Below are 27,010 nucleotides of genomic sequence, written 5' to 3'. Positions count from 1 at the left end.
TGTGTGTGTGTGTGTGTGTGTGTGTGTGTGTGTGTGTGTGTGTGTGTGTGTGTGTGTGTGTGTGTGTTGGGGGGGGTTATATGGTTTAGAATAGCCATACATACAGACGTTTGTAGACAGTTTCAGAGGAACTTTCACCGATCAAAGAAATGGAGTGGTTTTAAAAAGAGAAATGGAGTGATTTTAAAAAGCAAGTTATAACAGAAAAGGACAGAAACATAAACCAAACAGGTGAATGGACAGGTAACACTGTCTCTGGCAGACAATAAACTTGCCCTCATAGGCATAAAAGACAGGATGCGATTGGTTTCTGATCTTGACTTGAATGCTGCAGACGAATGTGTGTCATTTGGAGATATGATACTACTACTGTGTGCTATATGCACGATTACCTTCCAGCTTGTGACTGTTATGACCCCTTTTTGTGGTCTAGGTGAAAACAAGGGAGTAACACATGATACCTTAAGGAGAATTTCAGACTAGACTAGAAGACTTTCTTACCTTTATTTGTAGTTGTTACGTCCCCACCTAAGAGGTCCAGGTGTTATTTTTTGTAAAAGTGCATTATTGGCTCAATGGGGGTTGGGTTTTAGTGCTAATTCGCTTATTTCCATCAAAAATAAGTAGCAACGTGTGCCGCTTGGGATTACATTATGATGAGAGGATATATACAAAAAATATATTTTTATAGAAATAAGCGAATTAGCACAACAACCCAATGCCCCATTCAATTCAATTCATTGAGGGCTTATGGTAGGGGAAATAGCCAATAATGCGCTTTTGCATATAAAGGTAAGAAAGCCTTCTAGTCTGAAATTCTCCTTTAAAAGTACACAAACTACTAAATAAATGTAGAGGCTACTGTACATGCATTAACAAGGTTCAAGGTTTCTTTATTTTGTCTCCCAAGGGAGAAATTTGTCTTGGACCCCAAGGACCCGCCCTGCAGCATACAGATACAGATACAATACAATACAATACAATACAATACAATACAATACAATACAATACAATACAATACAAAACAATACACAGTACAAGACAACAAAGGCACACAGTGACACGTACAACATTAAAAAAAACAAAAAAAACAAAACACACACCAACATACCTAGTGCAAAAGAGGAAGAACATCACCTCACTCGAATGTTAAGGTTACAGAAACCGAACAGAAAACTAAGAATGGAAACAAAAAACAAATCAATAACAATTCAATTACTATCACAAAAACAGGAGAAAATGGGGATCGAAAGAACGGGCAGCACATCCTTTACCATAGCACAGTCTATACACACAGGTATGGCAAATAGCTGAGGATGCGCCTGCGGTGTAGAATGGCAAAGAGACGACCAGGTTGTCGCTCCACCTCCAATCACCATTGGCACTGCAAGGAAACAAGACAAGACTCCCACACATAGCGGCCAAGATAATACACTGCTACTGCTGGTTTGACTGAACGGTAGCTTACTACACCTATTTAACCCCAGGATATGGATGAATTGTGAAATCAAAATTGTGTATAATGGTCTGTGTGTGTAGAGTGCACATAATGAAATACATTATTAAAATGTGAACAGTAACGTGAATTTGTACAGTATCTGACATATTAGCCCTACGTTTGTGTGATGTAGCAAGTGTTGTCCTACATACAGATCTTCCAAGCTGCAAGCAACTCAGTGTGGTTACAGCACATAAAACAGGATGTGATGTGAATGATATGAAGTCAGTTCTCGAAAGGAAGAAGTTAGGAACTTTCCCATATACCATGTCAACTTATTCCATTTATAAAAAAAATATGTATTTACTTTACAAAAATGGTGTCTCTCACAAAGAGAATGGGACACAATGAGTTTTAAGGCTGTGAAACCATCTGTTTAATCACTTAATGACCACATATATAGATAAATATAGATTGCTTACAATCAACAATGAATATCCAGTTTGTCCATAGGACTTACATTCTCACAATAGTGAGTACACATAAAAACTTTTTTTATATATTATACTTCATTCTCCTGAATCGTGTTAAAAAATGAATACTGTATACTAAGCACAATAATTCAACAATTCAATTCAGTAGAATTGAGATTCTGGAGCACAGCTTAGTGTGGTTGCCAAGCAACCCCCCCAAAAATATTATGCTATCCTCCATTTATAAAATGAAGCCAGCAACATTATAACCTGTTGGACCCAATATAGGTAAAATTACATTATTGCACACCAACACCAAAGTAGTGGTATCTACATAAATATAACAAATAACAAAAAATATATATATAAATACAACATTGCAAATACAAAACTGAATGTTATTAAATAAAATACAAATGGAACATTTAAGAAATGACACAGGTCCAACGGCATTATAAAATCTAAAAAGGCTGAAATGCATGTTGAAACCTATTTTAAGGCAATGGAAAAACTGACCCTAAAATAAAAATTGCAAGTTCTCTGTAGACCCTTGCTCAAGTCCTATTGTGGAGTAATCAACCTTTCTCCTTGCACAGTCGTTAGGTTCACAGGTGAAACATGAAACAATTAAACATCCTAAAACATTTCAAAGTTGTCTCCCTTGCGCTGCCCCCTTACTCTGCTGATCCAAAATGGACTTGGTGAGGCTGTTCTCATCTAGCTATGCCCCCCAACTCAGCGCAGATTAGGCCACTAGGAACATCCCAAGTCCTGTATTAAGTTCAAGTTTCCAGTTTTTCAGTTTGTGTTGGGGCACAATCATCTGCGCCACCAGCTGCGTCCCCCCAGGTAGCCGCGCCACCGTCCAGCATTTCTTGCTCACTGGGGTTGACACTGCACCCTGGGGAAGCTCCACAATGCAGGTGAGCTGACCTTTCCGTTGCTGATCTTCCAGTCTTACAGTGAGGAGACCTGCACTGCAATGCACAGAAGTGCAAGTGAGGTTGAGGTCAAGGTATATGAAGTAGCTGCCGTCCTGCTTGGTCTGTAGTGCATGATGGCTCCTATCGAAAGAGAACATCCTTCCCACAGAATCTGCTGTGAGCCAGTCCACTGGAGCCCAAGTCATAGTGCCATTATTCAAACGGCCTGCAGGAGGAGACATGCACACAGATTAGATCTGAGGAGAATGGATCATAACTGGAATGGAATTTGAAATGAGCCCAGGGACTGAAAATAGTAGAAAACATAGCCTATTCAAGCAAAGTGTGCCAACACTGGTAGTAAAGTCAGGCTATGTATTTTAGTTCTGAAATTAACACAAGATTACAGGTAAGATTGTAAAAAAATAAAAATAGAATATGCCATGAAGTAGGATTAGGATATTATAAAATAATATAATAGTGAAATATTTAAGTAGGCCTATAGTTCCAACCCCATGTGTTCCATTTTGAAAGTAATAATTTACGCAATAATTAAGTCATGTTAGACTTACTTCGTGTGGGCTCCAGGTATACAAGGTTCTGCATCTGTTGAGAAAACATAAATAAAAAGGGGGTTAGAATTTAAATATGCGTGCAATGCAAAGCTAAATCATTTTATATGCTACTTAAGTTGTATGCGTCGCATGCGTCTATATAAATCACCTTGTACCCTGGATCATCGCCAACAACATGCCCAAGCGGTCTACCATGGTCGACTTCTGAACGCAGTTCCATCACCACCATCACTCCACCCGCGGTGACAGCTGCCAACACGACAGAGAGGAAAACGACCGACATCACGAGGAAGACGTCCAGGCACCTTACACGAGGTCGTGCACTTGTTTGTAGAGACTCCACGTCCATTCTGGTTTTGGTGTTAATGAGACTGAGAGGAAAACGCATGCGTCTCAGAGAGGCTCTCCACAAAGTCCATATATGTTGTTTTAAGTCCTCTCTAGAGATGCGTATCATGCGTTTGGGGCAATTATTCCAGAAGCCACGGCCCTTGCTCTGATCCTTGATGTTTTGAAACGTAGGTCCTGTTATCAACTGAAATGCCACAATATGCACCATCCTGTCTTTATATCTGGTCAATTTCTGATTGAGAAAAGTCCAGGAAGTCATGGGTTTCCCTACCTCCTCCTCCTCTCATGATGACATGAAATAACCTCGTGTCAGGCGCGTCACTCCCACTCGCTGCTTACAACAAACTTTCCGTTTAGCTTGATGGAAAGCGAGAGGGGAACATGCTCCAAACTTCAAATGTCTCCAAATAATGGTCTCCACTTAACTTTCAATCAATTTCAATTTCCAACCCAGGTTGCAATTCCATCATGCTTGGGACAATACCATAATTAAAATTAAATTGATAAAAAATGAATGCATATTTTTGAATTAAAATGTATATGAAAAAGTAATGTATGTCAGGGTGTTTTTAAATACATTTAAAGCCTTTAAAATGTATTATCAATGTGATACCAATAAATGACAGAGAGATGGGCCAATGGGGCCAGTGCCCATGGCAGGGACGTGCTGGGCCCATAATTCAGCCCGGGAAGTGGAGTTGCGGAGGCCCTCTAGGCATGTGGCACGTGGCCGAAGGCTACCGGCGAACTGATGGCGCCGGCGAAACGAAACACCGACGAAATCAAGGGCGTGCGAGCGCATTTTAGGTCACTTTAGGTCCCACAGTGACCTAAAATCATTGTCCATGGATGTTTATAGCCTCGTGTTGCGTAAATCCGCCTCGGGGCATATGCATATGCAACAGGGGCGGGTGAAGTGTGGCATTGTTTTACACAAAAGGGATTGTTTCAGGAAACAAAGTACAGAAATTCTAGCTTGATCAAACCAAGTCATGAGACAAGCATGGGAAAATCACTAAGGCACACTCCATCTTAAGGTGAAAACAAGTATGATTGGTTCAATCAAATATTGGTTATATTTCACTTTTTGCACAGTTCACACTCGGATACTGTACTGAAGTAACATTGTGCTACATTCTAACACAATAACAAAAAGAAAGCAATATAATACAAATGCTGCACCGTTCTCCTCCTCATCTAAGACCACCTGCTCCTCCTCTACCACCACCTCCTGTAGGTCCACCCGTACCACCTCCTCCTCCTCCTCCTCCTCCTCCTCCAAGTCAACCACCTCCTCAGTCACCACCACCATCATGACTGGGGTCGACCAGTACTCTGTCTTTGTCTTTTTGAGCTGCTGCTGCTGCTAATAATAATAACTAGAAAAAGTCTCCACCAGGGCAGGTCAGGTTGTGGCCTCCTGGTGGCGCTATAATAGGCCAATGTGAAAAGGGTGCCATTTCTTCATACGCCTTTGATGGCAATTGGATGATTTGAGGCATTTTGTTCCAAAAATGTGTTTTGCAAAAATCAACCTGTTGGTGGCGCTATAACAGGCCAATGTGAAAAGGGTGGGATATATTCCTCAGCCTAGTAAGACAATGTGTGAAAGATTTCACGTAAATTGCATGCTGCATTCATGATTTGAGGCTTTTGTTCAAAACAGGGCAATCTTGCAAACTGTGAAAGCCAATTATAGCCAATTAAGATGGAATATGAAATATCGGACAGATCCAACTTGAGCACATGACCATAGAGATAGTGTGTAACGATTTGTGGACAGAATCTGGAGGAGTAATATCAAAAAATGTGTTTTACAAAAGTCGGCCTCCTGGTGGCGCTATAAAAGGCAGATGCGGAAAATGCAGGTCAAAGGTTTGTCCTTGGCCTCTAGGGAGTGTGCATGCAACGTTTCACGCAGATCGGTGCAGTTTTAGGTAAAAAATGTGAAAAGCTGCCTCATGGTGGCGCTATAACAGGCCGTTCTGGAAAATGTGGGGCAGAGGTTCATCATTGGCATCCAGGGAGTGTGTGTGCAAAGTTTGGCATCGACCAGGTTAACGGTGCCGGAGATTAGCTGGTAACAGACGGACGGAAGGACGGACAGACACACACACACACGGACGGAGTGCAAAACACTCTCTCCCCATGCCTTCGGCCTGGTGGAGACAATAATAAAATGTATTTATTATAAACCAGAGTACTTAAATCACACACACGCACACGCACGCACATGCGCGCACACACACACACACACACACACACACACACACACACACACACCTCTTCTACTTGGACTTGGTTTTGTTATTAGGAATACATAGCCTACAGCTAGTTTATTCACATATAAGAGACATCAAATATGAAGAAACTGAATACACATCCCTGGTCCATTATGTGTAATGTGATCTACTGTAATAACAAAGTCAAGTCATAGCTCGCCTCATATAGTGACTTGATATTGATAATTTGCTGAACAATTTACAAGCAACAATACAAGAATCATTGTGCATTCAGCATGCATTATAAGGAGTTGGACTACAAAGTATTTGTCCTCATTATAAAGTGTTGGACTGTGTTGCCAAATGCATCGCCTGCTATTTAGCCATTTTGCTTTTAAGTTTCCACCGTGCCCACCTGTTGTTGTGTTGTCGGCTGCTGATGTCCTGGGACCTGCACATTTTGAGTGCTCACCTTTTAATTTAGACAATCATTTAGAAGACTTTTTGAAAATACTAGATCAGGTTATGTAGATTTTCACTAGACAAGTATACTCAAATAAACACTCAAGGGTTCAAACAATTTGAACAAAGAAAAATAAAAGAAATCTGACATTTTCAAGCTTGTAGATTGGCTATTTGAAAGTGGTTAATTATAAAATATTTAGAAATTTGGATTCCAAGTAGTTGAGACAAAAGTACAATATTTCTATGTTGTACATAGGTACAATAGGCTACTGAAGTAAGAGAGCTATAACTGTAATGTTTTATATAATGTCAATAAATATATTACTGTCCACCACTGCTCATCAACAGTTCTACCAGTTTAAACGCAGACATTTCTTTGAAATTTAAAGCTGTATAAAAAAAACCTGTTGTTCTACATCTTTGTTCCTGAGATCTGACCGATTAGGAAATTATGACCTTGATTCTGAATGTGTAGCCTATTCTTTAGAGTTAATCATTTCGGACAGCCTACAGATCATTCCACCAAGTTATCATGCTTATCCACCCATCCATTTATTTTAACCTGGAATGTTGTTGTTGGTTGTTGCTCTTCATTCAAGGTTGGAGACAGAGGTGAGATGTGCCTTTTGTAGTCAGAGTCCGTTAATTTGGCACATTTGGGGGCATCTGCCTGAAGCTGTTTTCTTTTCCAGCAAGATTCCAGCTAACTTTATTTCTCCTGCTCTCCTGCTCAGCTGCTGCTGCCCCCCCACCCCCCAGGCAGGCCAGCCCAGGTCATTGTGACCATGGGGACCCTTGCCTTACCTGCGGGCTGCGGCCAATACAAGGCCCTGGCCCTGGCAGACTGTAAATATTGTATAATAAATATTGGGGGGTATTGGGGACTCCCCTCAAAATCATGTGGGGACCCACCTGGGGGTCCAGAGTAGACCACCAGGTTGAGAACCACTGCACTATATGATCAAAAGCATCATGTCATGTACCTGCAGTAATGTTAAGATCAATCTTTTTTTTTGTGCTGCATACTGCATTTTATTTTTGGATTTCTTGTAACATGGGGTGGCTCATCTTACCCATTATGGCTTGATTTACCCCCTTCTCACTGCAATTCCTGAAATTCTATGATTCATTCAGGCTGATGGAACCAGCTGTAGTTTACTGAAGTGTTCATAACACAAACAACAACAACAACCAGTCCGAAACACCTACGACTTTACCTGACAGATCCTAGTGTCATAATAGCCACAGGAATTTCCCATGCAGTTTGCCAAGTGTGTGAGTAACATTGTGAGTAATGTCAATGTCATCACAACATATATTATTTATTTGTGCCAACAAACATTTTTATTTTTATTTTAAGAGGACCGAGTACTAGCTATTATAATCTAATAATTAGACTAATAGCTAACTGCCCATTTATTTGTTTATACAGCTATGAATCTGCAACATTGTGTTTATGGATGAGAGTCTACGGTTGGCAATTTGCTAACATTCCACACTTTCAGATATTAAACCTGTCTCAAAAACATTTAAATGAAGGGATTAGTTTGTGTGCCTAATGGCAATACAGATGGGGTGGATAAGGGTGAGGTGGAGAAATGAGATGATAGTCTTCATCATCACCACTGCACTGCTGGTGCTACATTCAGCTCATGTATATCCTCATACATACAAATATGAATTATTTTAAATTTAAAAAATAATATATTTTCTTATAGACTAGGTAGGATAAGCAATTGCACAAACATCTTCCAATGCTCTGTAAAGTTTTGATTATATAAGGCAAGCATAGTATCCACTATTCACAATAATATTGACACGGAAGCCATCATTTAATTGAAGCATGATTGCAGTTAATAAGCACATAACTTTCCTGGCTGGGAGCTGTAGTGTGTGTGTGTGTGTGTGACACAACAGTTACTGGTAACATCAGGCCTAATTTACTGGTGGATTTGTTGCACAATATATTCGACACAGAAGCCAAATTTGTTACGACACACACATGGTTAATGGTAACATCAGGCTAATGATCAGGAATCTGTAAGAAAAACTGGGCAGATGTTCCTGAAATGTGGTGGAAATGATCAGTAATAGGCAGTCCCGAAGAGTTGATAAACTTGTGGATTGAAAAGGTGAAACATAAAGGCCACAATCAAGGTTAAGACCAAAATGACATATCACAAAATGACATACCTGTACATGTCTCAGGATTCAGAATGGTGAGACATAGAACAAGATACAGTATGTTAATTGTTCAGGCAGGGTCTGCACTTCAAGATGAGTATTTTCTAAATATGCATTTCTCTTTTTGCATTGTTGATCTGTACTTGGCTGACTCAGCTCTCAATAGGCTGCATGAATTAAACTGGAACTATACAAAATACAAATATTTGCCGTATTAGGTGAGCTTTCCTCCCTCCAGGACATACACGCCAACCGGTGCTTGGCCAAGGTTAAGCAGATCATCAAAGACACGCAACACCCCAACTACAATCTGTTCATGCTGCTACCATCCGGCAGGTGATAAGTAACGCAGCATCAAATGCCAAATGAACAGACAGTTTCTTCAGCCAGGCCTTAAGGCTGCAGAACAGGTGCTGAGCACTGTCGCCATGTCAGTCTCACATGCTCCCATTAAACCGGCAATATCACTTTATGTGTGACTGTGAATGCACTCCATTCACACACATTTTACAAATATTTATGCTGATGCATGAAGTCTTTTATTTGCACATTTTTCAGCAAATATGTTTTGTTTATAGTTTATAGTTACATTTCTTTAATACTTTACTATTTAATTGTAACTGCAATAATTGGGTAGTTTGTACAGAAACCTATATTTCACACAATCTTTTACAGATTGTGATAAATTAAGTGCAAGCTGAAGTTGAAGTACACGATTAGATCCATAACATTGGCTTCATGTTGGCTCATCAATGGTTCTGGAAAAGCCTAAACAAACTGGTTTGAATAATGCTGATGCAGTTGTTTACAGTAACAGTGGTGTTGGATCATATGAGCTGTGACAGGAAGGAGATCGGTTCAAGAGATGGGAGGTTCAAAATCCTTCTGGGATGTTACTGTAGGGCTGAAGGAGTGATAAATATGGGACGTGAGATATAAAGTTTGAGGTATTAAGACATCACTTTCAGACAGAAACATGATTGAGTACCGGTATATTTTGTTCCCTAAATTGAAACCACAGTAGTTAAAGATCAACAACTACACACGTGCGCAGTGCACACACACACACACACACACACACACACACACACACACGCACAGGCACGCACGCACGCACGCACACACACACACACACACACACACACACACACACACACACACACACACACACACACACACACACACACAGACACACACAGACACACACACACTTCTCATAACCAGCTGGGGTTTCTCTCGTCGTGGCTGACGTAATGGCTAGTTTGACAAAACACACATGCTGCTGGGACTTCGCACAAATTAAGGAACTACTGACTCTATTCTCAGTTCAGTTTAGAGAACTACAATTGCATACAGGCATGCAGTCACAGCTTTCTCTTCTGTTTCATCATCCCCCTACCCCCACCCCTCTCCCTCTCTCTCTCTCTCTCTCTCTCTGACACTGGTTTATCTTCTACCACCCTGGGAGGGGTCATTAAAATAAAGGATTGGTATGGCTAACCTCTTCTCTGCTCCACTAACATGCTCTGCTGTCACTGAAGCGTCACTGAGCAGTCCAGCAGTCTGAGTCTCATGCACTCACTTACAAGTTAATTAAATTATTAAACTGAGCAGCAGACATTATGGTTACTTCATCTATCTCTCTCTCTCTCTCTCTCTCTCGCTCTCTCTTTGAGTCTCTCTCTCTCTTTGAGTCTCGCTCTCCATTCAATTCAAAGGAGCTTTATTGACATGAGAAAACATACGTTTACATTAGCAAAGCAAAAGTGGAACAAAACAATCAAGATACAACAATGTATGTACAAATAAATATTGAATAGGAATAAAATAAAGGTGTAAACAGAACTGTGTTACATAAACACTTTCTTTGTGAACTATAAAAAGCATTGTGCATTTTCTGTCATAGATAGTTATACATCCAAGACGCCTTATCAGACGACGTCACACTGATAAGAAACAGCATGCGCGCGCACAAAGGCAGCAGAAGAACACCACCTCTCATAAGATGCAATGGAAAAGTTCTAACTGCACTCACGTGTAAAAAATGCCCCATCAAACTTTCAGATGCTGTTTTTCTCCCAGTGTGGAGGAAGAATGATTAGGATTTTTATTGTGATCTCTCGCCCTTGAAATATATAATCCTTGGTTTCTGTTGTGTTTGAACAATAATAGCAATTCAAAACAGTTGTCCTCAAAACCACACCTCCAGTCGCTGTCATAAGAACGGGAGGTGCGCTTATGAACAACACGGCAGCAGAGCCTATTTGTGCACGGATGCACGCGCACCTGCAGCCCATCAAGTATAATTTATGCTTCGTCCCGCGATGGTGTCGCGCACGCAGACCTCTACGCTCACAACAGTCGCATCTGCGATGCGATGTGAGCTTGTATATCAGTTGTTCTCTGTGCGCAATACTGTTGGGCTTTGAAGTATAAATGTCTCCTAGGGTGCACCTCACTAGCCAACTCACAAGAGGAGGTTGAATGGACTGAAACCAGCGCTCCCGAAAACAACAGGTTTGGAGATCTGTTGGGAATTGATTACATGAAACAGTCACCCGTGCGCCCAGTCCCAATGTTTGTAAACAAATAATTGGTCTAATAGGAGAGGTTAGCTAACTTAGCTTTATACTTTTGAAAGTTGACAGTGGTGTTTCAATGTTTTTGCATTCAGACGGTTAGCAAGTGTAGCTGAAAGTGTAGCTGACAGTTTCTACCTTGTTTTGTGTGCAGTGGGTGCATATCGTCTGTCTTCTATTGGGAGCCAGGTCTGCCTATGGCGGCCTTTCTCAATCACTAGCAAGACTGTGTTCACTGAGTCTGTATCGATTGAATGTTTTCCTTAGTTTTGGATCAGTTACAGACAGTGCTCAAGTATTCTGCTACTGTATATTCTCTATTTAGAGCTAAATAAATAGCATTACATTTTGCTCTGGTTTTGGGTAGATCTTGTGTGTAAGATAGCTTTCTTTTGTTTTGCATGTGATAGTCAAAGAACTAACTGACTGAGGGGACATCCTTCCAGGGATTCACTGTATGTGAGTGAGCCAGGCCTTTTTGTGGAGTGTGTCTGGTTTGATTGATTGATTGATTGATTGAAGAATTTATTAACAGTTTGCAGAATTACAGTACATTTCAAGCACAAACTCAATACAAAGGCTGTTAACTGTGAGTGGACGACCCAATTAAGCATTACACTTGTTTCCAATAGGGTCCACCATGTTCAAATCATCAAAACATTTAGAGACGTACAAATAGACACTTCTATAGACAGAACAGGAATTCATCATAAAGGAGGTAAAAGGGAAAAGAAACATATACAGTGAGGGAAAAAAAGGGGTGGGCGGTGGGGGGGATTCACGTTCAGCTCCGTTAATTTGTTTGTTTTCCTTGGAGGAGCTGCATTGGGTCCCCAAGTCGGCTCCGTGGCCGTACCTTGAGTTGGCTGTGTGGCTGTGACCGTCTCTTGTGTTGTCCTTGCGATGGGTCCCCAAGTCGGCTCAGTGGCCATACCTTGAGTTGGCTGTGTGGCCGCGACCGTCTCTTGTGTTGTCCTTGCGTTCGTGTTTGAGGGATTCCGACTTTCCTTTAGGTGGTTATAGAATTTCAATGCTCTCTTTTGGGTTTTGAGTGGGTATCGTCCTAATTTTGCTCTGCATGTGTTGTTTGGTATTGTTTGGTGTTGTTTCCATTGGATGCGGAAAATGGATTTGAAGAATTCCGCATGCAGAGTCTCAATTTTGTGTTTATCCCGTTTTTCATGTACTTGATCAGAAGTGGGCCCCAGACTTTGCAACCATAGAGGGAAATGGGTTCTCTCTCTGGCCCAATCCCAATCCGCTCCCTTGCTGACTCAATGAGCCCTCACTGACTTAGCTGCGCGTTCATGTGAAGTCTGCGAGGGCTTGAGGGATGTCCCATTTGAAATCGGTAAGTCAGTGAGGGCTCAGCCCCGCCCCTTTATGTGCCCTTTGCCAAAGTCAGCATCGATGCTGACTTTAGCTGACTTTGGCAAATAAATTACCCACAGTTCATAGCGTTACCAGGGGAATGAGGGGGATCCTCCGAACGTCAATCATTTAAGTATGCAAATTAGTTATGTATCGCAGTTAGAATGTCAACAAACACAATAGTGCTTTCTCACTGTTCTCAAAGGGAGACGGAATGGAAGGATATGCTATATATTTAATAACAATAATAATAATAAGGGAAACATGATGAGAAATGAGCAAAGTAAAATAATATGGAAATGCAATTTATAATGAATATTATTATATATTAATATTACAACCCCTATCACACAGGAAAGTGTATTTATGAAACTAATAATAAAACGATCAGCTTAAATTCTAAAATAGACGTGATAGACATGTATAAATACTAAATAGGCAAAGCATGTAGGTAGGCACTGGCTGTGAATAAAGTGATGCAAAGTGTCATGAATGGCGGACTCATCTTCAAAGTGCTGTCCCATTTCTTCACAACAATGTGGAGCCCTCGCAGCCTCTCACCCTCAAGCACTTACAGCTGACGTCACTAAAGTCAATGAGGGTTCAGGGCTCAGGGCTTGAGGGAGGCAATTGGGATTGGGCCTCTCTCTGTCTCTCTCTCTCTTGCTCTCACAAATCCTGGCTGCACCTTTGCTGCCATCTGCAGTATATCACAGATACCATAGGGTGGTTGAAGGGTGGCACTCAGCATGCCTGCACATACTTAACAAATGGCAGGCTAGTCAGTAGTCAAAGACTTGTCAACGAAACCCCCAAACAACAGCTTTACGGGAACTTCGGGAAGTTGCATTGAAATCTTAAACAATAGAGACAAAATGTGTCTAATAATTGTACTTTTACAGTGCATGGACTAAATGTGACCTGCTGATGTGTCCTTGAATCAAGATAGGCTATTGATTGATTGATTGACTTCTATATAGCCTAAAACAGGAAATCATCATAAAAGGAGGTAAAAAAGGGGGAATAAACATATACAGTGAGGGGATAAAGGGGGTGGGGGGGGAATTCAGATTTTACGGGGGCCAGTTTAGAATTTCAGTGTAGGTGCCCTTTGAGAGCGGTTTTGAAGGAGTCAAGGGATTTGCATGTCTTAATGACTGCTGGTAGGGCGTTCCACATTTTGGTGGCATAGGAGCGAAATGAATTTAGTCCCTTGTTTGTGCCGAATCTGGGTTGCACATGGTTTGTTGAACTCCCTCTGGTGTTGGGTGTGGACTTCTTTGACATAAATGAAGTATTTAGACAGGTAGCCTACATGGGTATCATATCTTGGTGGTGTAGCGAATCTTGTGGACCAGTATGGAGCTATTATTGCGCCAAAAGGTTTGATCGTTTAACAGAAACTGTTCCATCGAAAAAAATAATATTGAAGTTGAAAAGTAAAAATGTAACCTGAAAGTCTCTTATTTTTTTTTCTTGAACTTGAAAAAACCCTGAAAGTCTCTTATTTTTTTTTCTTGAACTTGAAAAATACCAAGATTTATTCAAAAGTTTTTTTTTTGTATTCAAAAGTTTTTTTCAGTTTAATTTTTAACTTTAATATACATTTAGATTTTTGAGTATATATATTTTTTTTTTCAGTTTCAGATTTTATTTTTTTCATTCAGATCTTTTTTTTCCATTCAGATCTTATTTTTACAGATTCAAATCATATTTTTTTGTTTTCAGGTGTGTTTTTTTTTCGCTTCTCACTTTGCTCACTTTCAGGTGCCAAAAAGTTTCAAATTACTTTTGGCACAGATCTTGCATGGGGGTGCGGCCTCAACCCTCCTGCCCCGTGATGTCATCAACCTGCATCCAGGAAATGTAGTTTAGAACAACTCTATGGTTTAGAAGCATAATGGTACCTACAGTTCAGGCAATACTAATAGTACTACTACTACTACTACTACTACTAGGCATAATAATAATAATAATAATACTAATTTATAATAATAAACACACCCCGTTCCACTGCGCGCACGCACGCACGCACGCACACGCACGTGCACACACACAGGGCGCAGCAGTACAGTATGGTACAGTGCGGCACAGTATAGTACAGTGCGGTACAGCACAGTACAGTACAATCTGCTACAGCACGGTACAGTACAGTATTGTACAGTACAGTACAGCACAGCCCAGTACAGTACGGCACGGCACAGCATGGCGCAGTACAGTACAGTACAGTACAGTATAGTACAGTGTTGTTTTTGGCAGCAAATTTAGATTTTAGTTTTAGTCATAGTCTCTTGAATAGTTTTAATTTTGTTTTAGTCACATTTTAGTCACCTGGAATGGTTTAGTGTTAGTCTAGTTTTAGTCGACTAAATATCATTAGATTGTAGTCGACTAAATCTACAGTTGATTTAGTCGAACAAAATGTATTTTGGCGGGCCTTGATGCCGTCGTAATGACAGTTTTTTCACTTGGTGAAAATAGCCGATCTACAAGCTCACAACGCGTCGCAGCGCGACACGTTGTGGGCTTGTAGATCTGCTATTTTCAGCATGCAACATGCTAACATTTTAGTTAGCACTGGGGGGGACACTGAGCACTGGGGAGACACTGGGGAGGCACTGGGGGGACACTGGGGAGGCACTGGGGAGGCCCTGGGCAGACATTGGGGAGGTACTGTGGAGGCACTGGGGAGGCACTGTGGGGACACTGGGGAGGCACTGGGGTGACACTGGGCACTGGGGAGACACTGGGGAGGTACTGGGGAGGAACTGTGGGACACTGGGGAGGCACTGGGGGGACACTGGACACTGGGGAGGCTCTGTGGAGGCACTGGGGGGGCACTGGGGAGACACTGGGGAGGCACTGTGGAGGCACTGGGGAGACACTGGGGAGGCACTGGGGGGACACTGGGGAGACACTGGGGAGGCACTGGGGAGTCACTAGGGAGGCCCTGGGCAGACATTGGGGGGACACTGGGGAGGCACTGGGGGGACACTGGGGAGGCACTGGGGGGACACTGGGGATGCACTAGGGAGGCCCTGGGCAGACATTGGGGAGGTACTGGGGAGGCACTGGGGGGACACTGGGGAGGCACTGGGGGAACACTGGGCATACAGAGTTGGGACAGAGGTCGTCCCCCCCCCCCCCCCCCCCCCCCCCCCCCCGAAGCGGCCATGGGGGGGCACTGGGGTGTCACTAGGGAGGCCCTGGGCAGACATTGGGGGGACACTGGGGAGGCACTGGGGGGACACTGGGGAGGCACTGGGGGGACACTGGGGAGGCACTATAGGGAGGCCCTGGGCACAGTGGGCAGACATTGGGGAGGTACTGGGGAGGCACTGGGGGGACACTGGGGAGGCACTGGGGGGACACTGGGGAGGCACTATAGGGAGGCCCTGGGCACAGTGGGCAGACATTGGGGAGGTACTGGGGAGGCACTGGGGGGACACTGGGGAGGCAGTACTGTATGGAACAGTACACTGGCCACCTGGATGGCATGGCGTAGCGCTAGAGTGACACAGGCTTATATGTATGCATGCGTATACGTGCATGCATGTAGGCCTACTCAACTGTACTCAATTATATGTCTTGCTGGAAATAGGGCTTAGACCAGTGGTTCCTAGAGTGGGGTCTGGGGACCCCCAGGGGTCCTTGAGGGAGTTCCAGGGGGTCCCCAGCTAGTTTGGAACCAAATGGACCCTTATGGGTCTGTAATTATGAGAGTGTACAAATGGATCCATTTACTGTACTGTACTGCAGGGGTTCTCAACCCGTGGGTCGCGACCCCTCGGGGGGTCACCAAATTATTTTGGGGGGTCCCCAAATGATTTAAAAAATAATTCTAGTTCTACTACAATATGTTCCAACTGAATGGCTGGAAAGTGGAAATGAAGAGTTTACATATAGTACACATAGTACATGCATACACCTTCCCTAATGATTATATCTGGTTTCAGTATTTATTTATTATTATGGTTATTGTAGCAGTCAATTTATATTGGGGGTCGGGAGGGGGCGGGGGGTCCCGAGACATTGCCAAAGCATTTCCGGGGGTCCCCGGGTCATACCGTACCGTACCACACTACTGTACCGTACTGTACTGTACCGTGCTGTACTGTGCTGTAGCAGACTGTACTGTACTGTGCTGTACTGTGCAATACTGTACCGTACTGTACTATACTATACTGTGCCGCACTGTACCATACTGTGCTGTACTGTACTGTACTGTATTGCTGCGCCCTGTGTGCATGCGTGCGTGCGTGCATGCGCGCAGTGGAACGGGTTGTGTTTATTATTATAAATTATTATTATTATTATTATTATTATTATTATGCCTAGTAGTAGTAGTACTATTAGTATTGCCTGAACTGTAGGTACCAGTATGCTTCTAAACCATAGAGTTGTTCTAAACTACATTTCCTGGATGCAGGTTGATGACATCACGGGGCAGGAGGGTTGAGGCCGCACCCCCATGCAAGATCTGTGCCAAAAGTAATCTGAAACTTTTTGGCACCTGAAAGTGAGCAAAGTGAGAAGCGAAAAAAAACCACACCTGAAACCAAAAAAATATGATTTGAATCTGTAAAAATAAGATCTGAATGAAAAAAAAAAGATCTGAATGAAAAAAATAAAATCTGAAACTGAAAAAATATATATATACTCAAAAATCTAAATCTAAAAGTTAAAAATTAAACTGAAAAAAACTTTTGAATACAAAAAAAAACTTTTGAATAAATCTTGGTATTTTTCAAGTTCAAGAAAAAAAAGAAGAGATTTTCAGGTTTTTTTCAAGTTCAAGAAAAAAAATAAGAGACTTTCAGGTTACATTTTTACTTTTCAACTTCAATTTTATTTTTTTCGATGGAACAGTTTCTGTTAAACGATCAAACCTTTTGGCGCAATAATAGCTCCATAGACCAGACCCATTGCAAGATGCTGTACTGTGCGTTAACCCGGCCTAAGCCATTCCAGCCTGTCAAAGTGGGCAGGGGTGAGGTGGGTTCGGGTAGTGAGGCCAAGTAGTATATATAGCCTGACCAGTTTGTTTTGGGAAGTCTGGAGCCTTGTTTTAAGGGCCTTTGAGGTGGTACCAAGAGGTGCATGCATATATAGTTGAACTGAAGAATCCTTGTCCTGTTACAGTAGGTCTTCATGTGTTTTTGTCGACCAGTGAGGAGATCCTGAACATAAATGAGAATAAACTGGGTGTAAGGTGAATATAAGGAGTGGCATGCCAGGCATTACATCTCCATCATCATCAATCTCATAAATCACCTTTACATGACAGTGACACATCGCTGATACAGTATGTGACTCTTCTTCATCTTCCTATTTCACCAGAGCAGACTGTCTGTCACTCTGTCCTATTGCATCACTGATCAGTTAGAACTATAGGCTACTTTAGGCCACTTGCCTCTTGAAGAGAAGGGGCAGAGAGAGGGGTGGGGCAGGCGCACACGCACTGATACGCATCGCAAATCACTCTTTCTGAAAGAGCGCAAGTTTTGCAAAGAGATATGACAATGCAAGCAGCAGGAGAGGCTGATCTGTGATTTTTCCATGAAGAAGGTCCGTTTCGCAACTGCATGCGTTCAGGTCTGGAGTTGTGTCTGTGGTGGGACTCGTCAGTGGGAGACGGATGCGCATATCTTGGTGGTGACACCGTGACAGGCTCGCGTAGAGCAAGTCAGGGCGAGTTTTATGGAGTGGGAGCGATGAAATAAAAAGAGCCAATGTCTTTACGGACTTTCACAAGCATCCGATTCTTCAAACCGTCGAGTTCCACAAATGAATTCCCGAGCGCTCTAACTTTTTTTTGATACCGACAACTATCTAATATAAACTTTATATTTATAACATTTTTATATTTATAACATTTCACCATGTTGGATAAGTTTGTTCATCAAAGTGTCAGTGTGTCTGTCACCAATCCGGATTTACAACTCAAACTAGCGGATAACCGGGGCATCATGGCAGTGGGGAAGGACAACTGCACAGGGAAGAAACTCAATGAAGTTACTGGAGCCGTCCTGTCTAAACGAAGACTTCTGGTGGCGTTAGATCTCCTCTGCCTGTTCCTTGGTAAGCAAATATGTAACATCAATTCATTTTATGATGAATTCCTGTTCTGTTCTTTGTCTATATAGAAGTGTCTATTTGTACGTCTCTAAATGTTTTGATGAATTGAACATGGTGGACCCTCTTGTAAACAAGTGTAATGCTTAATTGGGTCGTCCACTCACAGTTAACAGCCTTTGTATTGAGTTTGTGCTTGAAATGTAGGCTACTGTAATTCTGCAAACTGTTAATAAATATTTCAATCAATCAATCAATTTAATTGCACTGTGATTTTTTTAATTTGTAGGCTACAGTTTGCCCCCAGAAGAATAGTCACGGGGGAGGCAGTCAGTCACTAATGTGTGTCTAAAATATTAAGTATCAATCAGCAATAAACAAACAATAAACAATATTTTTTTTTTTTATGTTTAGGGAAGACCAGATCAGAAACTGTATCAGTTCAATCATTTGTCAAGATTCAGTCATCTTGTCAGACATAAGAGACATTCATTGTTCATACTTTTCATCCCATATTTAGTTTGCGATCATTTAGTAACATTATCATTATCATATTATTTGGCTGTCAAATGTTACTCTCTGCTAGCAGAGTAGCGCCTTACATGACCCACCTCTCTCATCAATGAGAGAGTTGGAATGTACACTTTTACTGTCACTTTATGTATGTCTGGATAAACCTGTAGCCTACACATACACTCCATGTTACATTGTAATTAATGCAATCATTAAATGGTAAATGGTGCATTTATATAGCGCCTTTATCCAAGGCGCTTTACATAGATTGTGCATTACATTCACCCATTCACACACACATTCATACACCGATTGCGGCGGAAGCCATGCAAGGTACCAACCAGCACATCGGGAGCAATTTGGGGTTCAGTGTCTTGCCCAAGGACACTTCGACATGTAGCCAGGAGGAGCCACAGTCGCCAAAAGAGATAGTATAGTCACTTTTAAGTAATTAGTGGCTAAAGATGGCTCTTTAAGTCATCAAATTAATTTATGCAGGCCTACTTTTGGCTTTTCAATAGATCCTATGTTAAAGCCTGATAAAAGACTCCCTGTACAATAAAACACCTTGAGGTTGGCCAGTGGTTGGCGTTAGTGTCCCTTTACACCGGGGGAGGCCCGGGTTCGAATGTCTGGTATTATATGACAGTGGGATAGTTGTTAAGATCTTTGGCTTTAGTGTTCCTTCCCATGCGGGAGACTGGGGTTCGAATCTCAGGTGTTACATTGGTGCTGTAGGTAGGTTGGGTTTCCCGGTGGGGTGAGGACACTCTCTCACACACACACACACACACACACACACACACACACACACACACACACACACACACGCATGCACACACTTGCACGCACACACTCTCAAAGACTCACTCACAGACCCCCCAGATGGCTTGGCTTGGCCCCTGGGAGCCACAACAACTAAGCCTACTGTAGTTAGTTGAATGGGTATCCACTAGGATTTCTCTACACACCAATGGCCCTATTTCCGTCAGTGCCTTGCCCCTTATCACATATCATCTTTTTTTTTTTTTTTTTACTATTTTGAAAAACATTTTTTAATAGTTCAAATAGTCTATCTACAAGCTCACAACGTGTCAATGTAGACTATAGTTGAACAATTTTAAAATGTTTTTCAAAACCGTAAAAGGGTAAGGCACTGACGAAAACAGAGCCACAAATCTCTTCGCCAAAAATAGCCGATCTATAAGCTCACAATTATTATTGGTCCAACGTTTTGACCTTTTAGGTCTGTCAGAATGATGATTGTGCCTCTATGCCGGTATTAGTCCCTGATTGGCTAACCTGACCAGAGCGTCGGGTAACGCTTGTTCCACATAGTCAACATGAATGTAACGAAATTGTGAACATTTATCATTGATATATAGAAGAAAACCAGTCTGAACGTGATGTTATGATTAGAATAGGTAGGCTACTAATAAATCAGCCATCATGTCTTTGTTTACTGTATATAAAGTAGTAACACTGACCCATGCACTGGATTAAGTATCCTAAATAGTATTCTGCTGAGGATACACTGTATTGACTGACTGCAGTAACCTGTTGTTTGTCCACTGTTTTAGAGATTTCTCACTTTGTTGTTTGGTCACATCAACAATGAGCCCAGACGTCAGTGGCTAAATTCAGCACAATCGTGGGTCTAAATGAGCTTTGAGAATGTGCACAGAAAGAAAGAAACTTGCACTTTTGTCGTGCTCGCTCGCTCCCTTTCTCTTTCACACACGCACGCACGCACGCACACACGCACACACACACACACACTGTTCCTCTGTCTCTCTCCCTCCCTCATGTTCCCTCATTCACTCCGCTCACGCGCGCTCTCGAGCGTTCCGTGCCAGCCGCTTCGTGCATTGCTCAGGGAATTCTACAGTTTCCATGACAACCTCAAGTTCTCAGGGTAGAGTGAGGCCGAGGGGAATTGTATTCAGTATAAATAAATAAATACACAATCCCTGTGTGCTATTAGTCTATGAGAGAGGGTCACTAATTGACCATCTCCTCCTCCCATGGTCCCTTTACAGTATGTAATAGGACTCCAGTTATGTAAGATGTAAGAAGCTAAGTAGCTAATTGAACGAGGCTGGAAGGAGAGTCTGCATGAACAACAGGTTGGATGAAGAGACTCCTCATTTCTTTCAGCTTTTCTACTTCCCTCTCGCACATTTACTCTTCTCTCCATCCCACTTGTATACTTGTATCTGCAAGGAACAGAGAGAGAGTGAGAGAGAGAGAGATGGAGATAGAGATAGAGATGGAGATAGAGAGAGAGAGAGAGAGAGAGAGAGAGAGAGAGATGGAGATGGAGATGGAGATGGAGAGAGAGAGAGAGAGAGAAGCTAAATTAAGGCAGAGTGATGGAGAGATGGAAGGAAAAAGAGGAGGGAGGGAGGGAGGCAGGGAATCAGAGAGAGTGGGCATAAACACAGCAAAATTGACCCTTAAGCACATACTGTAGGCAGACAATAACTGATTTTCAGCAAGTGACACAGTCATTAAATGAACACTGAGGACTATACTGCATGCAGTGCATAGCCATAGGCAGGCACCACACAGACAGCCCTGGTCTCCTGCCACAGTCACTATCATTGTTTTTGCAATGGGCAAGTTGAACTGAAGTCACAAACAGCCCCTCTCGCCGTCTCCCCATCAACAGAAACAAACACTCAATACTCATGCACAGTGCAAACCAGGTCCCCGCTCCGCTCCGCCTGCTTTTACAATACTATTCTATTCTCAGTCCCAGTGGAGTGCGCCGATGCAGGCTTTGTTCAGCCAGGAAACTGAAACCCCTCTCTCTGCTGATGTTCCTATTGGTTTCTCTGGTCCCAAAGGAACGTTGCCGTGACCCCATAACATTCCTTATGGTTATCAAACTTCTCCAGAGAAAACTAGAAGGTTCCCATTCTCATGTTTTGCAGTCTATCCCCCCCCCCCCCCCCACCCGAGGAACAGGCATATTTGTGTCTCATGCTGTCTTTCTGTTTGTTTGCTCTTGTTTGTTTGTTTGTTCTTTTCTCCTCTCCTCCCAAAGCTTCATTATCTGCAGACATCTATAATCCCACTGGGAGTGTGCAGATTTGTTACGTGGTTGAATTCTTTCTCTTATTTAACTCATCCCTGCCAACCCTTTCCTCACACATGCCTCCTCCTTGGCGCAGCCTCCATTCCATTCTTTGCATGTGAGCTGAAGGCGGTGAGACCATACAGAAGGGGCTTCATGTGTGGCGACCCCAGCATCACCTACCCATACCTGCACAGAGAGGTCATACCAGATGAACTTCTCATCATTGGAGGCATTGTCATCACTGGCCTCACCGTGAGTAATATAGAGCTCATTATTTATCATCACCATCATAAACATCATAATCATCATCAATTATTATTGTTATGTTGTGAGCTTGTAGATCTGCTATTTTCCAAATGTTTGTCATGAAGTATGATGCAAGTGGTTAATCATTTGTATTGATTCATTGATACAGTAACAAATATAAGAAAAACAATTGTAAAAAAAAAACATTGCTTCTCTATTACCATTTGTTTGTAAACTCGTTTATATTGGTTCTAAAAAAACGGTTTCGGATGTTCATGATTGAGCTGCGTTCAGTGCATGGAAGTTGCTATACAACTAACGTCTTTGCTACTTGCACCTGTGCACCTTTCAGATTGCTCTCGGGGAGTGTTACAGGGTGCGTTTCCGCGGCATCAGCTCCAAGGCCTTTGTGAGGAACCTGTACGTGTCGTGTCTGTACAAGGAGCTGGGCTGCTTCCTGTTTGGCTGCTGCGTGGGCCAGTCGTTCACCAACATGGCCAAGTTGAGCGTGGGCCGCCTGAGACCTCACTTCCTGTCTGTGTGCGGGGTCTCCTACGCTTCCCTCAACTGCACACCTGGAACGTACGTTGCGTCAGTGACGTGCAACCAGCCTGACCACCGCCTGGAGGAGGAGGCCAGGTGTGTGTTTGTGCATGTGTGTGTGTGTGTACACAGTACAGTACACGCATGGTGTACAGGAAACCGTATACTTTACTTTATGTGTGCATTCTGTTTTGGGGTTCCACCTTGTTCTAAATATGTGTTCTTTTCAGGAAATCCTTCTTTTCTGGCCACGCCTCTTTTGCGATGTATACCATGCTCTATCTAGCAGTAAGTACAGTCTATCAATCTATCTACAGTACATACAGTATCTATCAATCCATCCGTCTGTCTGTCCATCTGTCTTTCTGACTGCCACTCGCCCCCCCCCCTCCCACACACACTCTGGCACACACACATACTGTACACTCTGGTCGAACACAATGCATTCTCTCCCAAGTCCAATTACAGCGAAAAATGCTGCAGGAGAGAACAGCAACAGGGAGCCATCATCAGTCTAGTGTGAAGCAGAGAGCGAGAGAAAAGAGGTAGAAAGAGAGAGGGTCTGAAAGGAGAACTGGGACAGACAGAGACAGCTTTGTTCTGCTATGGGAGGAGTCTGACCTCCTTGTCACTGTGTGTGTGTGTGTGTGTGTGTGTGTGTGTGTGTGTGTGTGTGTGTGTGTGTGTGTGTGTGTGTGTGTGTGTGTGTGTGTGTGTGTGTGTGTGTGTGTGTGTGTGTGTGTGTGTGTGTGTGTGTGTGTGTGTGTGTGTGTGTGTGTGTGTGTGTGTGCAGCACGCGTGCGTCCGTGTGCATGTGTGAATGTGTTCATCATATGTGTATTGTACTATGTGCACGTGCACCATGTGCATGTGTATACACACAGGGAAATCGGGAGTGCATGCATGCTTGATTGCTTGTGCATGTGCATAGCAGAGTTCTTGCCTCTGAGTGGATGTATTTTTCCATGAGTGCTGCTGTCTCTCTCTTATCCTCTTGTCTGTTATTTTATGTGACAGTTTGAGTAAGGAGAGAGAGGTTGGAAACAGAAACCTAATCGCACAATGTAGGCAACTCTGTTGTAAAACTCAACATTACACAGATCAAAATCTAGGTTGTGCATTTTTCACAGCAAGCGACGCTGTCATGCAACGAAGTACCCGTGTTCACCTGAACCCCATTTTAATCCTAACTTGTAGCCACAATGGAGATTGGTCAGGAGCTGTGTACATAGCTGAAAACTACGCTGCTGTCACAGCAGTGTTGTTCATTATTTAACACATTAAATCAGTAGTTCATCTTTTTCGTGCCAACCCCCAAAATGATATATAATTGGCTATGGCCCTCCATCCATCCATCTTCAACCGCTTATCCGGAGTCGGGTTGTGGGGGCAACAGTTCCAGCAGAGAGCTCCAGACTTACCTCTCCAGAGCAACATTAGCAGCTAGATTGTTCTAATGTTGAATTGCCACTGCTAAAATCTAAAACGACACAGATGCTTTCCCGGGTTTTAACTGGTGAGTTATTTCATTCAAGGAGACATGCGTCCAAAGTAAACCACGGTTTATGTTTGTGTGGATAGTTTTACCTGCAGGCGCGGCTGACGTGGCGTGGCGCTCGCTTGCTGCGGCCTGTGCTGCAGTCCTTCCTGGTCCTGCTGGCCGTGTACACGGGCCTCACACGCATCTCCGACTTCAGACACCATCCCTCCGATGTACTGACTGGCTACTTACAGGGAGCCCTCACTGCTTACTGGGTGGTCAGTACAGCACCTACACTATGCGTGTGTGCGTGTGCGTGTGTGTGTGTGTGTGTGTGTGTGTGTGTGCGTGTGCGTGTGCGTGTGTGTGTGTGTGTGTGTGTGTGTGTGTGTGTGTGTGTGCTTGCGTGCGAGCGTGTGTGTTGTGTGTGTGTGTGTGTGCGCATGCGTGCGTGCGTGTGTGCGTGCATGCGTAAACTTTTCTGTTAACCAATTTCACCCTGGCGGCTCTATTTTCAGCATGTCCTTATAAGCATAAATACAAATATAGTTAAAATCCCAAAAGAGCAAAAATAGCAGATCTACAAGCTCACATCGCATCATCATCACATGTTGTGAGCTTGTAGACGAACAATTTGAGATATTCTTGAAATAGAGCTTAAGTGGTTAAAGTCAATGGCTGCCGTAGAGTTGTGTAGCTCACCAGTGTGCGTTGTGTCTCTGTGTGTTTCCCAGGCTTGCCACATCTCCTCCATGTTTAAATCCTCCAGTTCTGCTGTCAGTCCTAACCAAGGCCTGGACAGCACCTTGTCACCCCACCATACCGTCTGCTAGGTCACGGTTTCACAACCACTGGGCATGGGAGCCATACAAGAGGGCCATAAGAGCTTCTGTCAGGGTCACGGGCAGACGTCAACATTAACAGAGACATGTTGTATTATTTACTATACAATTCCAGGCCCTGGTGTCACCGTCAATGCAAACCTCAGAGACTATTGCGGAAGCAGTTAAGAACCACTGTGTGTATGCACCAACTCGTTCATACACACTATGCATAAAGTACCTGCATGTTTGTGTGAGCCTGCGAGTCTGTATAGCCTGTAGTCTGGCTTGGTCAGACAGAGATTTGAAGAATGTCGGACCATTTCCTGTGAAGTCAAATCACATACCTCAGTTTTCAGACAAGAAGGAGAGAGAGACCATTTTCCAACCTCCTCTATCAGTTGTCTTCAGTGAAAAGGGAGTCATTGAACTCTTCAGGATATTGTGTATGAGACGGGTTGTTGAAGGTTTTTGCCTATGAAGTGGCCTTCGTCCATACGTGGGAAAATGCTTTTCACCTCTTTCAAAATATATACAAATGGTCCAAAATATAATATTTTGGACCATGTGGGGTCGGGAAATAATGATTATGCATGCCATATTTGGATAACATGCTAATTGTATCTTCAGGTTCCAAATGCATATATTTTCAAATACATTTTGGGCACATTTTATATATTTTGAAAATGTGAAATATATAATTTATGTATACATACACTTGCATGGTGTTTGACACTAGCTTGACACATGTATTTGCCTGTCAGATGAGCATGTAGATTGTACCTGAACACAGACTGACTATTGGCACTCTTAACCTCACCTGTAACCTGTATCACACAGAAATAGCACTTTAAAAATACTTACCACTAGTATTATAAATTAATTATTTGTAATGACTAAGCAGATAGAATGTAATTTACAATTTTATACTTAAGCGATATCTTGTAGCCAGTTCTACATACTGTAACTGTACATATAAACTCAGTGAATGTAATGGTACAGAAAGAAATGTACCAATAGCGATAAAACAACTCATTCTGTAAGCGTGTTTGTAGACATGTTTTGAATGTTCTCATGTTCTCCTTCGTGTGTGTGTGTGTGTGTGTGTGTGTGTGTGTATCTATGCAGCCTGGCTCCAGTACCTCATGTAGTTTACTGATGTAACACCGCGATTAAGATGAATTTGTGCTCCATCGCACAACAGTGTTGCGTGCCAAAAAGGACCCACAGTAGAATCTTTTTTGGAAAGAAACACTGTCGTACTAAGTGTAAATTACGCTTTGGACCATGTAAATAATCCATGTCAGTTTTGTTACAAGGGTAAACTTCTGTCCAGGAGTGCACAGACCATTAAAGGTGATGGTGATTTATTTTTAAACAGTTTTGACGTCAAGTTATTTAAAAATACTCGTTTCTACAGTATTTGTATCTGTCTTTCTCTAACTTTATATTTCTCAACATTTCAGCCTGTGTACAGTATATATTGCATTTCCTACAGTGTATTCTATGCCTTTATATACAGTGGTTGGTAGTTGTGTTTACAAATTATATTTGGATGCCTCTTTATCATACACTCTGAATAGTCTAATTTCTAATAATATAAAACAAAAGAAAATATGGTTAAAATATATTTTAAAATATATATCTTTGGTAAATGGTAACATAAATG

General features: G+C 42.6%; 2 protein-coding genes across 3 annotated transcripts; one reads left to right on the top strand and one right to left on the bottom strand.

Moving 5' to 3' along the window:
• Window positions 1–2,656: 2,656 nt before the first annotated feature.
• LOC306921328 (uncharacterized protein) lies at window positions 2,657–5,072 on the bottom strand (the record flags this gene model as incomplete). Its single annotated transcript, XM_079498437.1, has 4 exons — window positions 2,657–3,060; window positions 3,407–3,440; window positions 3,558–3,944; window positions 4,932–5,072. 4 exons carry the CDS (start codon window positions 5,070–5,072, stop codon window positions 2,657–2,659), a joined length of 966 nt encoding a protein of 321 aa, XP_079354563.1.
• A 5,991-nt stretch (window positions 5,073–11,063) lies between these two features.
• On the top strand, window positions 11,064–26,204 carry LOC306921792 (phospholipid phosphatase 3-like; the record flags this gene model as incomplete). 2 transcript variants are annotated; one of them, XM_079499093.1, is made up of 7 exons in its annotated part: window positions 11,064–11,148; window positions 18,534–18,662; window positions 22,346–22,503; window positions 22,850–23,136; window positions 23,271–23,328; window positions 24,622–24,798; window positions 25,255–26,204. In XM_079499093.1, 6 exons carry the CDS (start codon window positions 18,551–18,553, stop codon window positions 25,351–25,353), a joined length of 891 nt encoding a protein of 296 aa, XP_079355219.1. In that variant the 3' UTR covers window positions 25,354–26,204. The 2 variants fall into 2 exon arrangements, with proteins under 2 accessions (XP_079355219.1, XP_079355218.1); XM_079499092.1 differs by lacking the exon at window positions 11,064–11,148 and having other exon boundaries at window positions 18,464–18,662.
• Between the last annotated feature and the right edge of the window lie 806 nt (window positions 26,205–27,010).

The sequence above is a fragment of the Electrona antarctica genome, assembly GCF_951216825.1.
Source record: "Electrona antarctica genome assembly, chromosome: 4".
Taxonomy (NCBI): Eukaryota; Metazoa; Chordata; class Actinopteri; order Myctophiformes; family Myctophidae; genus Electrona; species Electrona antarctica.
Note: the sequence above shows the minus strand (reverse complement) of the source record. Positions and strands in the feature narration are given on the sequence as shown.